The sequence below is a fragment of the Hetaerina americana genome, unplaced genomic scaffold (assembly GCF_022747635.1).
Source record: "Hetaerina americana unplaced genomic scaffold, ioHetAmer1.1.p SCAF_5, whole genome shotgun sequence".
NCBI lineage: Eukaryota > Metazoa > Arthropoda > Insecta > Odonata > Calopterygidae > Hetaerina > Hetaerina americana.
Genome location: NW_027287095.1, coordinates 61,852,938 through 61,869,951, shown reverse-complemented (window position 1 = coordinate 61,869,951; position 17,014 = coordinate 61,852,938). Strand labels below are relative to the sequence as shown.

At 35.7% G+C, this 17,014-nt stretch overlaps 1 protein-coding gene and 1 long non-coding RNA gene across 2 annotated transcripts in view; one reads left to right on the top strand and one right to left on the bottom strand.

The window, feature by feature from the left end:
- The first annotated feature begins 5 nt into the window (after positions 1 to 5).
- Positions 6 to 9,521, top strand: LOC139694418 (uncharacterized). The gene is made up of 3 exons (XR_011702133.1): positions 6 to 33; positions 9,117 to 9,201; positions 9,306 to 9,521. It is a non-coding gene; the product is annotated as an uncharacterized lncRNA (long non-coding RNA).
- Top2 (topoisomerase 2) overlaps positions 5,359 to 17,014 on the bottom strand; it is a 38,097-nt gene continuing 26,441 nt past the window's right edge. Inside the window, exons 21-29 of the mRNA XM_071592959.1 lie at positions 15,098 to 15,319; positions 13,681 to 13,902; positions 13,248 to 13,383; positions 11,115 to 11,258; positions 10,849 to 10,921; positions 10,261 to 10,361; positions 9,574 to 9,798; positions 7,570 to 7,712; positions 5,359 to 7,468 (exon numbers count right to left, since the gene is read on the bottom strand). Of these exons, the coding sequence (XP_071449060.1) occupies positions 7,310 to 7,468; positions 7,570 to 7,712; positions 9,574 to 9,798; positions 10,261 to 10,361; positions 10,849 to 10,921; positions 11,115 to 11,258; positions 13,248 to 13,383; positions 13,681 to 13,902; positions 15,098 to 15,319 (1,425 nt within the window). The 3' untranslated portion in view covers positions 5,359 to 7,309. The remainder of the gene's footprint in view (positions 7,469 to 7,569; positions 7,713 to 9,573; positions 9,799 to 10,260; positions 10,362 to 10,848; positions 10,922 to 11,114; positions 11,259 to 13,247; positions 13,384 to 13,680; positions 13,903 to 15,097; positions 15,320 to 17,014) is intronic.

Genomic DNA, 17,014 nt, shown 5'->3' with positions numbered 1-17,014 from the left:
GGGGTCCTAAGTTGGCGAACTCTTCTCGAAGAAGTAAGCATAGACAGGACTCATTGCTTCCACTGCCAATTTCAATTAAATTTTTTAGTATACTTTAAATTTAGTATAATAATTAAATAAATAAAAATTGCAATAAAGAGCAGGTAAATTAAATAATTCATCTATTGAAGTTCTCACGGAAACTTAATTTCAATGATTGTGCAAAGCGTTATTAAACTTAATTTTTTAAGCCACCGATTTATATTTCACATTACACTGACATTATTTCAATAAGTCGTACTGCCAGATCTAGGATACGGATTAGGTTAATCTTCAGAGTCTACTCATAAATGACAGCTTTTCAGCAATAGAAAATTACATGAATTTACGGGAACTCATTTAACAAATCAATATTTCGAGTCCTTTTTAGAATATGAACAAATATTCCAGCTTTTGGTGTCCATCATTGCGAATTCCATCCCTGGAATTTTTTTGTGTGTGCATATTTTCGAATTATATTTTCTACGTTTTTTATATGGGTTGGTATTAATTTCTGAGCATAGGAACATAAAATGCAGCAATCTATTAATTTTGTGCTAATGGATTTGGTATTTCCTCTTACATGGATAGTGCCACAGTAAATGGAGAATATGAGGTGAGACAGCGAGATGGCCCGATACCACTGTTATTTCATATTTGAATCCTTTCCTTCTTTGAAGTTGTCTCAGAGTACTCCATTCTTAGTTATTGAGATGTTGTAGTCACTTAAATGTCTTTTTAGATATCTAGATACGATGGAAAACGTTTCATTTGATGAATGATAGCGTTCACCTCGACGGCAAGATAAACACCCTCAATTTTCATTTCTGAAAATGCTGTAGGTAATAAGTGGCATTTGCAGTTTAAAAATAAGTGCATTTACAAAATTGGGTTCAGAAAAACAAGAGAGAAATTTAGTGTTGCAATGGGTAACTTCCTATCTCCCCCTCAAGGTAATGATTTACCTGTTTTGAAAATTTATAAAGAGAGGTTTAAATATGAGTAAGCCGAATGCCTAAATTGCATTGACGACAGTCACCATTTTTGACACTGCCAGCTGTGACATTGAAGAATACTCGAGATTTAGAATTAGCTCTTTCAAAAATGACCACAACATTCAAATATGCAGTTGCTTCATTTTGATTATTAGAATACATTCAGAAGAGTCAGGAGTTTTTCAGGTTCTGGTGTTATATTGTATTACAGCCATTGGAGAATATTCTCCCATGCTTTTCTTTTCGGCCAAGCCTGTAAGAGCTTGCCAAATTCACCTGTCTGTTTTATGTTAATCATGAGATTTTCACATGGAAGTACATAAACCACTGTAAGTCTATGTGGTTCTGCAAATAAAGTATTTTGTTACATTGCCACTCAATATACTTCATGCTCATTCCTTAGCTTCTTTTATTATTTCTTACCATGTTGCTGAGAAGAGGCAGCATCCTTGTAAAACCTCCTTTAGGGGATTGTTTTATTTCATGAATGGTGACTTCACTTCTGTGATTCATACGTTACTCTAGATTTTGAAAAATCTTTAGAAAGTTTTTCACACACTTGCGACATCTTGTTTCACGAGACATTGTCAAAGGCCTTCCCAAATCCATTAATGATACACACCATGGCTTGCAGTTAAGTATGATTTTCCTTAATCGTCAGTAACCAGAATATTGTCTCCCTCTCATAACTGGTCAAATAATCTTATTCATTATTAGGTTATCTACCGGTTAAGGCAGGTTTTTAGATGGACAAAACAACCAAATAAATATTTTGTGACTCCTAACAAAACACAAAATCCAGCATCCTACTCTACATCAGGTCCCTCTTCATCTCAGAGTACTTCCTTCCTCCCTTCATCCCATCCAACATCCCTATCCTGTTCCTTCCCTTTCCTCTTTTGCCCAACATTCTCCCCTCTATCACAGTCTTCAACATCCCACTGCCGGTCATCACCCCCTTCATCCACTTTTCCTGCCTCCATAGGATTTCTCTCAACAAACCCCTCCCTTCGCCCACCATACCAAGTACTTCCTCGTTTGTTTTCTTCTCTGTCCATTTCACCTTCACCATTCTTCTCCACACCCACATTTCAAAAGCCTCCAATCTATGTCTATCCTCCTTCAATGACCACATATCCGTGCCGTACACAGCTATGATCCATATAAAAGTTTTTACGAGTCTTTTCTTAATATCCTTAATCAACGACCCTCTCATCAACTCCCTCCTCCTTGTGAAAGCCTCCTTGCCTAGCGCAATTCTTCTCCTTACGTCCCTACTACTTTGACCTTGTTGGTCCAAAACACTACCAAGATACGTAAACTGTTCTACCTGCTCTAGTTTTTGACCTCCTATTTTATTGATAAGTTAAGCCTTTTCCTCTCTAGAAAATCGCACAAGCTATGTTTATTAATATTGATTCTCATCCCATACCTTTCGCACTGAATTTCCAATTCACGCAGCAATGCTTGCAACCCATTGGCTGACTGACACACTAAAGATTGATCATCAGCAGAGTTAACTGATTTTACGAATTCCCCGCCCACTTTCATTCCTACCTCCAGTTCTTCCCATGCCTCTTTGATCATTTCCTCTGAATACAGGTTGAACAGCAATGGTGATAAAGGGCAACCCTGCCTTACACCCCTTCCTAAGACTGCCCATCTGGTCTCCCCGTTCCCCACTCACACCTGAGCAGTCTGAGATATGTACAGGTTGCAGATTAGCCTCCTTTCCCTCCAATCTATTCCTATTTTCTGCAGAATACTCATTAGTTTTTCCCAATTCACTCTATCAAATGCTTTTTCAAAATCTACGAAACAGGCATATACCTCCTGGTTGTGTTCTATATTTCTCTCAATTAATGATCTTATTACTGCAATGGCATCACGCGTACCTCTCCCCTTCCTAAACCCAAACTGACCATCCCCTAAGTAATCATTTGCCCTACTCTCTATCCTTTTGCTTATGATCCTAAGAACAACTTTAGCCGCGTGGTATATCAAACTTATTGTCCTATAGTCCTCACATGATGTAGCCTTTACCTTTTTCGGAATAGGAACTAAAACTGATTTCACAGTCTTCCGGCCAGATTCCTTCCTCATAAATACTACGGGTCAGTCCATATAGCCTCTTCCTCCCACATTTTCCTAAACCTTTCAGTAGTTTAAAGGAATGTTTTCCGACCCCACGGCCTTATTTAGTTTCATCTCCCTTAATACCCTTTCTATCTCATCAGTGAGTATTCCTGGACCTAAACTCTGTCATGTTCCTTTTCTATGTCTAACCGTTAGTCTAAGCTCTTTACCATCCAGTTCTTCTATATATTCCTTCCATCTCTCTTGGATCTTTCCTGTGTCAACTATTATCTTACCCACCTCATCTCTAACTGCTAGCATAGATCTTCCCTTCTTACTTCCCGATAAAGATTTAACTTTGCTGTACAGTGCACCAATTTCACCCTTCCTCTGCAAACTTTCCATATGCTCGCACTGGGTCTTCCACCATGCTTCTGTTGCATTATTTGTTGCCCACCTCTATTTATTATTTAACTCTTTGTACTTCATATTTCGTAACTCTGTGTTTACATTCTTTCATTTTCTCCTCTCATCAATCTTAGCAAGAACTTCATCCGTGATCCACGGCTTCCTGGTCCTTTTTCCATTGATGGTTCCTATAGTGTCATTTGTGGCTTTAGACAACCCTTTCTTGATACATTCCCATTTTTCTTTCATAGTACTTGGCTCTTTACCATCTCCCATGATTTCCTCTACAGCCTGTTGGTACTCCTTCCTTTTCAATCCATTTAATGCTTCTACATTCCATTTTCTAACCTGCTGCCCCTGCCTTATCTTTTTGAAACGGACGCTGCATTTCATAAAACTAAATGGTGGTCAGAGTCTGCATCCGCTCCAGGGAGGCTGTACGAATTTATCACACTGTTCCTAAACATGTGTCTAAACAGAATATAATCTAGCTGATACCTTTCTGAGTCACCTGGCATTCTCCATGTATAAGCGTGCCTTTTGTGGTGTCTGAACCAAATATTGGTGATGACTAACCCCTGTCTCCTGCAGAACTCAACTGCTTTCATCCCACAGCCATTCCTCGTGCCTAAACCATAATACCCCACCTCATCACAATCTCCCCCTTCGCCTACTGTTGCATTCCAATCCCCCATCACTATCAAATGTTTTCCTGCAGCAACACACTCGATTGTGTTCTCTAATTGATCATACGTCTTATTGACCTCTTCCTCCGCATAGTTGCTCAGTGGCATGTATACCTGAACAATGACCAAGTTCATCGGTTTTGCTTTTATCTCTAATAGTGACATTCTATCCGTTGCCTGTTCTATGTTCACTACACTTCTTCCTAACTCTTTATTTAATATTATGGCAACCCCTCGTTGGCTCTTGTCCCCACCACAGTATATTCTTCTATAGTTATCACTCCAGTTATCCCCACTATCCTTCCATCTCACCTCGCATATATCTAAGATATTTATATTTCCCCTTCCCATCTCTCACTTAATATTCTCTAATTTTCCTGCCCTCAACATTGTCCTAACATTCAACGTTCCTATTCTAACTACTTTGGTCTTCTTCTCCTGTGTCTTCTGTCCTGCTGCTGTCGGTTTTCCCTTGCAAGGGTTTCGTGGGATGATGACCGCAGAAGCCTTGCCTCCCCCACTGCCAGGCACGACACACAGCCGATTAGGCCGAGCCCCGTGGTTGCCAGGACTCAAAATATCTCTATTGTCCATCATATTTTTCTTGGGAATGATAATTGAGGTGGTTTCCCGTAGCCTTCCTTAATAGTGTTTTTAAAGTGACACCATCACTTACTGGCCGCCCCACTGGGGTCAGACGCCATTGCAGCCCCCTCACTGAGGAACAGATGCTGCGTGGACTACCTTTCGTCTGGCTCCTAACCTTCGACTTATCTGGCACGGGTGACTCTACCAGGAAGAATTACCATTACTCCCACCAGCACAGCTCTAGGGGTCATGGTAATGCACAAGCCCTTCCACCACGTTAAGGTTGTAGTCTGGGGAGGGAAATAATCTACACATAAGCAGTTTTCTATCTAGCTCATGTATGTCATCCCTTTTACTGACTGGCAATAAATGAATAGATGTCTAAAATGTATTTTACAATTACGACAATTGTTTGTCTCAATTTACAACAGTAAATTGAGACAAACCATTCTATATTGTACTATTGGACTAAAATATATTTAAGACATGCATGGATAGGCAAACATGCACTAACACAATGCTCACATATGCATATTGTTTTCACCCTTGGTAAAAAAATAACAAAATCAATGTGTATTTCTTTAATTGAGTCCTTTAAAACATCAATTTTTTTAGGTACCAAAAATTGTTTCTAGTTGAACACTGTAAAATTTAGACCATATCAGAATACAGTTGGAACAAAATAAAAATATATAATAATAGACAACAATCATCATATAAAATTTCATAAAATCCTTACTTTTAAATTACAAAAAGTGGAAAATGTTTGTTCTTGAAAATTATTTCAGTTCATTTTGCTTCTCAAGCCAGAGGGTTTTGCCTGTAGTGAGTGTTAATCGGCTACAAAAGCAATGAAAAAATACAATTTGTTTTACAATGCATACATGTATCTTAATACATGCTATTATGATTAAGAACTCATGATGAGTCAATATAACAATGTGAAGGTAACGAAAACTAAGTCAAAATGTACATTATTCGCCCAAATTTCAGCCACACATTTCTATTTAATGTATTAAGGTGCATAATAATTTTGCACCTAACTATAACCCCATTAAACCCTGCACCATTTTCTGTTAAGGTACATTCCATGATGATTTCAAGATTTGCACAAAATGTGTTTAAAGTGTGCACCGCATAGCTAAATTCCATTAAACGTGGTATCTATTCATTTTAATCCATATTATATTTACATCAATGAAAAACATCTATTTTGTTCTAAATTTTAAAAATATATCAACTAAATGCATGAGCATGACTTGTCACTGTAATTTAGGATACATAATACGACAATTTTTGGTACAGCAGTACCACTTGGAACACAAATGTTGTATTGCCCCAAATAATATGACTTATGCTGACATAACTTTTTTACCTGATGCATATTTAAAAAATAAAATGCATAAAAACACAATATTTGTCCTGTTTGAGATGACTTTTCATAGCTTAAAAGTATTGTTAAAACTGCATAATTAGAACAAAAAGATGTCAATAAGCACTAAAATTTTGAACTTTTAACACAATTGTTCCCATCATCCAATTTCTGAAGATAAAGACTTCAATTTGGTACAGAGAGAGAAGCACAAGGAGAATCATGGGCAACATGAAACATTGCTTTTCATAAACAGCCACAATAACCACCACCAAAAATGCTATATTACAAAATTTATCACAATTACAGATTACTTTGGTAATGTTTATAACCAATACTAATTGTTTACAACTACCAACTAAGCACTTTAACTGGAACACGTACTGATAGCAGACGATAAAGTAACAATGGTAGCAGTAAGGAAGTAACTACACTCAAAGTGGTTACCATGTGAACAAAAGACCCCCTCCATACTAGAATAGTTCTAGTCCCTGATTCCTGATAAACTAATGGTTTCAAGTGCAGCTTATTCTCAAGCCAATGTCTCATCATGCTCCTATAATGACTAATCTATACGTCCCTGTCCCTCCTGCATCAAGGGCAAGAACTGCAAATGAGAAATGAACTGAAATGATTTTTTTTCCTCCTCCCAAGCTGTCATTTGTAATTTTTTTTAAATAAAAAGACCACTTTATGAAAGATGAGTCAGTGGAATTTACTTTAATGAATAAGTGTGATGCTTAATACTAAATTATATTTTTAAAGAATACAGAACAAACAAGTACATAAAGAATGAATGATAAATATGTTAGTGACAGTCAGTCCTTTCTTCAAATAGAAAGGTTTTGATATTACACTGAAGAACATACACAGAGGCCTCTCGTGGGAGAGGGATGAAGTCTGATTCACGTTCACTATAAAAATCATCAATAAATTATACATGTATAAAATCACACCCCACCTAATAGTAAAGGATAAATTGGGAACATTGGAGTAACCTCTCGTCACACGCAATTAAAATTGGTGACCTTCTACATGGTCACTTGATATTCCTATCAGGACATATAAAAAGGCTCTTGCGTAAAAGTGCCTTTCGATGGACAACTCCTGAAACTGATAAAAATCCCTCACTGACAAATATCCATTAGCACAACACCATCTTCGAATCAATCTGAATCGTCGTCAGAAGAGAGTGCATACTTGACAGGCTTTCTGGTACGGCCAGAACCACCAGTTTTTGGAGGTGGTGGAGCATACTCATCCACATCACTGCCCATAAAATCATCATCAGCACTCGCTTTTGCCTTACTTTTGACTTTGGTCGGCTAGAAGAATTTGAAGAACAGAAAGAAGTGTTAAAAAGTTTGAAAATAAATCAAAAACAATAACTATACACATTCATTATTTCAAAATTTTCAGTTCCTACCTTTGTCAGCTCAAATTCTTCATCGGAATCAGAATTCATGGGTCTTTTCTTGGCAGCTGGCTTTCTTGCTGGCTTAGCCTTTGGTTTTGGTTCCTTGGGCTCTTTCGGTGCACGAGGAGCAGCCGGTTTTTTCTTGGGAGGAGCTGAGGAAAATAAATTAAATTGTGAAGAACTAGATGGTCTAAAATTTTGGGCCTGCATGTATCATTAAATTTCGATAAATAAAAATGATTGAAGTAAAACAAGTTTTGAGACCACATATGATAACCTGCTGATCAACAAACACTTCACTCGTAGAGAATTTTTCATCTGACATTTGCGAATAAATTATCAACACCCCTTTTCTAGGGCCCATTCGCCAGAATAGAATTATCCCATAATTTTCAAATGTTAAGAAAGATGAAATTATTTAGCCTTGAAACCTTGTTGATTGATTAGTGAATCAAGGTGAATTGATGATGGTTTTCCATTCACATTCTGGGAAGTAATAAAATCTCCGTTGTTCCCATTTGTTTACTCTTTATTTAAACACTGGAAACAATTTTGAAAAAGTTAATGCTTTAAAAATGAATAGGAAGGAGGAAATATGATAAACTTCATAATGATGAAGAATACCTGCCAGTATCTGATTGCAATTACAGGCATGGTTATATTTCCTTATTGGTATTTGTTGCTTTTCAGAACATTGCTAAAACTTGTGGATTGTCCCCCCTGCAAAAAGTACTGACCAAGTTCAACTGTAAATTGAAAATGAAAGTATACATCAAACCTTTTTGGATGACATAAATAATGAACACAATTAAAACAGTATTTATCGCACTAAGTTAACTTTCACAAAAACTTGCATATCCAATTAACCCTTGAGATGGCACACGATCAAAAAGACCTGACCACCCAAAAAATTACTACTGTTATTAACGTGGACTTAATTGTTTCATTATTGGCCTTTTGAGTACTTTTCAGTAGATTATATCATGTCAAATGGTGAATGATAATAGGCTCCTGCTAAAAGGTTATGAGATTATTTTGTTTCTTTCATAACATGCACACTTTTCTTTCAATTTAGGAGTAAGAGAGGGTGTGAATGGACTGAATAACCAACCAAATCCTGGACTCACCATCCACCACGTTATCTAATGCCGACTCACTATCTTACCATGAGCTATTGGGACCAGGCATGGCCCTTAATTAGTTTTCTTTTTATGCTTCAAGTTTATTTTACTGTACCATTATTTCTACATGCAAGCTGCACTTTGCTGACACCCCCCTCACTTACTATGTCCTCGCAATAAATGATATCCTTAGAAATGCACGTTCAGTCAATCTCATACATGATTGAGGAAGGTCATTTCCTATTCTTTTGAAGTTTTTTGCTTGGCATCTATTATTCTTGGGACTTTAATTCTTAGCATTCTTCCAATTAATAATTTACTCGTCCTCTGGAATTGGTTGTTACTTTAAATCTGATAAATACTCATAACAATGAATTACCTTTATGTTGTCATTATTCACACTTGTAATAACTTCCATGTTTTTTTCTTTTCCAGGTAGCATCTGAAGCAACCATGATTGCAATTTTTTATGAACATCAAAGTTATTCTTCATTCATTTGATTTCAAAATATACAAATTTGTAAGTGCTCTCAATTGCAAATTATATTTTAATTATTGAAGATAACTCTGCATTTCTGAATTGAGATAATTTTTTACATATATTTTTTCTATAATATTTCACAGTCAAGAAATACTCACCATGACTTACTTAAATGATAAGGAACTGAATGGGATAAGACTTCTTTTAGAAAATAAGTCAGAATATGAAGTGACAATTGTAATGGATGATATGAACGGAGATGACTGTAAGGAGGAGCAATATTGAAAAGATGTGCAAGAATCCTCTTTTACACAGCCCTGGTTAAAATGAGTACCTGCTTAATTTCTTAAAATATACATTTTAATTGATGCTACATGCGATGGTCATTTTTTTTCAGTGTGACTGGCTCACCTTTGGCTGGAGCACTGTCTTCATCTGAGGAATCCGTAAAATTTCTCTTGTTGGTCCCATTGCTAAAAGAAGTAGGAGCAGGTTCACTTACTACAGGAACACTTGCACTTACTACAGGAACACTTGGAGCTGGTGCAACAGGTACAGGTGGTGCCATAAGTTTCTCAGGACTACTCCCCACAAGTGAATCGAATAAGGAATCAGAGGTATCTTGTATGCGTAGTGCTAGTAAAAAAAAAAGAGAGAACAAGGAAGAAATCGTTAACATTTTTCAATTAGAGTATTATGTCAGCAATGTCTACCTTGAATAGTTCAATTAAGTCAACTAACTGGCTCCTCCAATACAGTTTAAAACATATTGAGGACCTGAACAGTCCCATTTTGGTATGAACACATGAAAAACTTAAATTATGGCTACCAAAGAGAAAACTTAAAATTAGATGACTAAATTCAAGTGTTCTTCTTATATGCAAAGAACTGAAGACATCAAACAGTGAGATACAGGTGAAAAAAGCTTGAATTCATTAATATAAGTTAACACTTACTTGATCCATGATCAAAAGGAAAAAAATTCCACATGATTCGCAGTTTAAGCTGAGATAGGCAGGCACTTGAGACGTTCCTCATAATAGACACGTAATATAAAATATACTATAAATAGCTATAAACAAATAAATCATACAGTACCTTTGGACTGAGATGACTTGGTGGTCTTCTTCTTTGAAACTTCAAACTCACTATCTGAGTCAGAGACAGAAATGTGTGCATCGGAAACTTGGCCCCCACCCCTGAAACAAAAATTTTAAAAAATAACCGAGGGTATGCTCAAGTTCTAGAATAGTATCTACTTATTTACATAGTTTAACTTGGTCAACTGAATAGTCTAATTGACCTTGAAGACTATTCCTAAGTTCCAATACACCTAAAATTATTTTTTACACCATTAGACCATCAATCTCCACCCTCAACCAAAGCTTATCGAGGTCAGCACAAGATTATTGAAACGTAACACAATATAGAGACATCGCATACCTCAAAATTATAATTTTCTTCAAACACTTAATGATTCAAGCCCCATGCTAATAACTTAATTGTCACATTAATATAAGTAAAAATGAGTTTTATCATGTCTTAACTGTTTTATAAAAGTATTTTTCTTCCACTCCCTATCAAAGGTGTTGTTTTGCAGTGAAGCCACTTGCACGAGTACAAGTTGCAAAAAATGGTCACTTTTTTCTATATATTTAAGCAGGAATGCAGGCAAAAATAACTCACCACTTTTCACTATCACTGCTAAATACTACTGCATCATCATCATCATCATCATATGATAACTTGGCCTTAGCAGCTGTAAAAAAATGAAAAACCACCATTTAAGATGCATTGTTATAGAATTTTATACCCATGCATTCACAAAATTCATGTGAATGACATACTCTGATAAGATTCAAACTTTTGAAGACACTGAAGTGTTAAGTAAGAAGGTATCTTGTACAAAGCATAATGCAGTAATTGTACACGTGAGCTGTAACTTGACTTACCAGCAGCTCGTTTGGGAACTTCACGAGCGACAGGACTAATTTCTTCCGCACCTACATCAGCCTCTTCATTTAATGGGCCACCATCTTCATCCGAGTCCATCTTTTTAGACTTCTTGCCGAAGTTCAATTTTGTTTGCTTCACAGCTGAAAGGTTGAAGAAAACTGTAGATCTCCACAAAATAGGATTTATTAAAACAATTTAAATTCAATTTTTCTCTTCTATTATCTCAATACAGGTGCAATGAAGTAGTTTCCCTCACAAAGAATAACATACCATTATACTTTGACTGAACAAGCTATGTTATTTGAAGCTAAGGAGAGTTCCTTGTCAAAAGCATAGGGCTTGACATGCTTTCTTAGTACAGATAAACCAAATATTTATACAGTAAAATAAAAATCAAATTCCCAGAAACTGCAGGAAATGCAGTGATAGTAACTATTAATGGAATCATCCCCTAAATGCACATTACAATTCAACAATTTCAGAGTCTAAAAATCAAGGTGAATAAATTTTTACACTCTGAAATTGTTGCATTAAAAATTAAAACAAATTATCAGGTTCTGTGACTCAATTGACCACATCATTCATTTAAAAATAATAGTCAATGGAAAAAGTTTTTATAGCAAAGAAATTAATGTATTGCAAAACTTGGTAGGAATTGGCACAGCAAAGTGTGATGCCAGGGAGGAAGAAGTTTGCACGGAAGGAATTGCCCGAGAGATCGAGGACGACTGGAAGGCAGCGCTGCTGAAATACTCACATTACCCTATTTACATTCAGCACTATAACCTAAAATCACAACAGGAGATTAACTACATTATAACTCACCAAAGTAATATTCATAAATACTTGGTATGTTTCAAAACTTGTTTTAAGCGCACATCAATGTTATTGCCTCTTGCTTGTTGTCTTAGTTTTCATTGACTACTGGAAATTAAATTGTAGTCATTTTGTACATGGAATTGACTTGGCTGATATTTGCCGGGGGGATAATTTGAGGAAAAATATTGTCAGATAGCAATAATCTTGAAACCATGTATTTTGCTTTTTTTAAAAATAAGACGCATTACCTGCACCAGAAATACCATTACTTATGAAGTGACTCTACTTCTCAAAAATCAACAGTAACGACCAACAAAACCACCTTTTGGTTTGAATAAACTATCCTTCCGATGAGTCATTTCTTTATAATGGAAACAAGGGAATGAGGAATGAATTAGAATCCCAACTCCATTTATTTTCAGACCACTGACGCAGAAGAGTGGACTGGTTTGTTGTCATGATGGAAGGAATTTTTTTGCAGACTGATAAAGAGCATTTTTCTGGCAGCTTGGTTTTCAAACAGTCCAATAATGATGCATGGTATGCCCCTGTAGCAATTTTAGCATTTTCCAAAGTATATACTTCACAGAAGCAGCTGCAAACCACCCTTGAAGCATGTCACATGATTTTGTTTTGATCAAATTTGAGCAGTCATAACATACATTTTGAAGGTAGTTTTCCTATGACCAAATGCTGATGCAAAATATTATGTACCCATTCACTCAAGATGCCAACAGCTTTAGCTATCTCATGTTCACCTTCAGTCTCCTATCATCCAACATAATATCATACATTTTACCAATGATTTCTGAAGCTGCAGGGCATTTTTTGTTAGTATATACTTTTTGTCTTTACTTAATCCTTCCACCAGAGAAATAAACTCGATCCAATAAACATACCCCATGTCAAGCAAGCTTTCATGCAATGAAGGCAACATTTTTATTCCCTTAAGATTTGGAGCACAAAAAATAATTAAAAATTGAAAAGGAGCAACTACAAGGAAATATTTCTAGGCATTAAAATAGTGATAGTGACTTATCTAACAATAAATTACAATTTATAACTTACGAGTTTCAATACATGAAGCACAGGTGACAAAATGCCATCTGTCTTAACCCATATTACCATCTGCCACCCTTATTTGTGCATGTTGAATCCTGCACAAGTATTGAATAAGATGCCCACTTCTTCTGTTTTCTCATACCTCTTCCCTTCCAGGATAAGGTTTATCAACATATCGAAAAAACTTGAGAAATGGAATGCTCATGCATATATATTTAGACCAATTAATTAAACACAGGGCTACCCACCTTTCTTAGCTTTTAACTTGCTCTCAACAGCTTCAGGGGAATTGCCCACTCTTTGTGCCAGGGTCGGAGTTTTTCCATCACACATTGCATCAAACTCATCCTTTTCTTCCTCCTTTTCCTTCTTGACCTTAGGCATCTGAGGGATGATTACAATACAAAGATCAAATCAATTAAACTTACTCCACACTCAGGAGCTGATATAATAATACTCCAGGAAACAAAACAATAACACGGTTTGGTGAATAGCTCACAAAAAAATGACATTTGTTAATTTTACTTCTCTGATAAGGAGTCATTTTTGAATAAGACAAAACTGAAATACATAATACTACCATGAGTAACTCTGAACAATCTTGAGAGGCATGGTACCTAGTACGTACATGCTTCCTTTAAAAGCTTCATATATTTGTAAGAATGAACACAACTAACTCACCCTTTTCCCTTTGTTCTCCTTTGCCCACACCGCTTTCTCAACTTTTTTCAGCAGCTCCTCACCAATTCGTGGGACTACTTTCTTGCCTATGGGTGACGGCATAGTTTCACTGGCCATTACACCACCCTTCCTTTTGCCAACTGGTTTGCCCTTTCCTGCTTTTGCCACTATTGTATTGCCAGCCTGAGCTACGGCCAATTCCTTTGCTTCCACCTGATCCAGCTGAGAAATAAAAATATAAACACAGGACATTTAAAAACGTGTAAGTTCCATTAAAAAATTGGTTAAGACAATCCTAGCATCACTTGCAAGAGCTGGCAAATGCTATATTAAGAAGCGACAGAAGGCACAACCCACATTACTAGTTCCTGAAACTATGACCCTAATGACCCTTTTCTCTACCTTTGATTTTTCTCTTTCAACTGTGCCGTCTTTTTTTTTATTTTACTGTCATACTGCCAAAACATACTGGATTCCAGAAAAATACAGGCAATTACGTAGCAAGAAGATGAAGCCCAAAGCATTTGGAAGGAAATGGGCTAAAATGAGTCAAGGAGGAAAAATTAAAAGCAAGAAATACGGCATGATCCTGTGCCTCATTTTCTTTCAATAGAATGAACCCTGGTAATCACTGAGATTCAGGAAGATGTTATAGCTGGCTCCTTTTTAGTTTCAGTGGAAAGGACTGCAGTATGCCATGACGTTTCATACAAATTTGCTTTAGATATCAGTCATGGAAAAAAATTTCCTACTGAATGGCAGCAAATAACAAGACAACACCACTGTTATTAAAGTTGGTATTATTATCATCATCACATCTGGTTACTAGAATACCTTAAAAACGCACAGAGAAATGTAGGATACCCACATAGAGCAACCACATAAGCTCTTAGCCAGTAGCTAACACACTTTAGTGTGTATACTGAATATCTGCAAGGTTTACAAACAGTGAAACCACAATTTGCACTAAGTGGCCTTAAGTTTATGGAGAAGAAGACTTGCCAATTTGATAATTAAAAAAAAATCATCTTGCTTAGCCACAATGTTCAACTTTGAAGCAAATCTGTGAGAGAGTTTAAAGTAATTACATTAAATAGGACATTTAATTTTCTAACCAGGATAACAACTATGTAATGTATGAAAGCTTCCAGCTTGCTGCTTGAGTGTCCACTATTTAATTAACCACTAACTACAAATGCTAAGGCAAAATGGAATACATTATGCAGACATATACAGACTATGTCAATGTGCAGAGGTTTGCAGTCAGAAAATCACATAAATTGGTCAGGATTGACTGGTTATCAGCGAGGCCCAATGTTCGCTGCAAATCAGTACTTCCATTGCAATGATATTACCAAAACTATAATATCACATCAATAAGCCACCAATTAACTCAATACTAATGTATAATACATACCATTTCAAGTAAATTATCAAGATCGGTTCGCCAAATCTGAGAAGGTGTGGTAGCTTGTAGGATCCTATATTCCTGCTGTTTATCCTCCTTTTTTTTCAGCAACTCATCCTTCCTTTCTTTTGTGAGAGACCACATGGTCATTCCAAGCAAATAGTCAAAATCTAACTCATCATCAACGTCGACCTCTTCCTGTGACAGCTCTCCAGATTCACCTATTTCTTGCTGGAAGTTACAAAAATTAATTGAAATTTGATTAGAACCACCCAAAACGATTATAAAAAACTTATCTAAAGATTAAAAAAATTGCCCATTCCTAAAGAAACACTTGCCCACAACATGCACAGAAATCCATGTTTTTCCAACAAAATATCCTAAGCGGGAGTGTTGTTACGAATTTATAAATGGCAAGGGATTTTAATGTTCTAACTTAAAAAATATGCAAATTCAAAATTAATGCTTGACAAATTTTCAAAGTAATCTTTTCAATCAAAATGACTCATTAGACTGTGGATGAAACTATACCAAGCCACATGGGATTGGATAAAATACAGGTCCCTTAATTTCATGGACGTTCAAATTTTACAAGCTATAATATAATCTCTTTTGGCACTATTTGAGAAAAAAACTAATAACCAATTTAAAATGACATTATCTCAACGATCTGGCTACATTGTCATTTTGTTCCCGAAATCACAAAATACCAAATCAATGTTCTAAAAAAGAAAGAAACAAGTGCTTTTTTATAACTACCAGCTACAATTGAAAATCCTACATAATTCATTTCCATCAAAATAATGCATCATGAAAAATACAAACAGACACTATCAATGATATCCATTGACCAATAGCTGAATAACTCCGTTAAGAACATTTATTCATAGAAGCCACATTATAATCTAATGGAATCCAAACACAGTGAACCAAATTTTCATGCGACACCACAGAACATCAGCTACAATATTCTTAAATAATTTTGCAACAACATACAATTATGCAAGAGAACATGCCTTAACGGTGGATGGTAAAATTTAAGCATGCCAGTGAACAGTGGGGACTATAAGTTGCTTCATTAATATTGAAAATTATGAAAGAAAACCAGTCCTTTTCTTTAAAGTAAAGGTCTCTTCAATTTAGATAAAAACTTAATTGATTATTTAGCTTAATAATTAAATTAATTTGAAAATTATATAATGTAAATTATACAACTCCATTAATCACTCATTATCATTGTTTTTTTAAAATACTTATGATTTGATTATGACTTTTAATGCATCATCATAATGGAGTTGTTAGAAGTCACCGGCGACAACGGTGCACAATATTAGAGGGGGAAAATGTTGATTAGGTTAAGGTACACCAAAACCATGGATAATAAAGATTTCATCTAATCTTGACAACCCCCGAGGAGTTTATTTTTTCCATTGCAATTTTTTAATTGGAAATGAGAACTTTCTTCATAAGGCCTGGTTTCACCAATTATTAATTCTTGATAGTTTATCATTTTTTAATTTTATTCATGATTACCTTGATTGTGTTCCACCAACAAAGATTAATATTAATTGAGCATAAAATCATTGTCTAGCTGATTTTGGATATAAGATGATAAAATGAAGGATCAACCAACATAGATAATTGCATTTTACCATCTGATGACGAACTGGAAGTCTTCCTTCATTACTTTCATTTAAGGAATCACAACAGGTTAATCACAACATGCATGCATATACAATGAAAATAAGTTTTATTATTATAAGTTATATAAACTATTATTCAGATAATCAAGGCCTATGATGCATACCATATTATGAAGAATTCGATATTATTTTAACAACTCAACAAAATAAATAATCACATTGTGGAATGTGATGGCAACTGTATTCACCATGTGATGGCAACTGTATTCACCATGTGATGGCA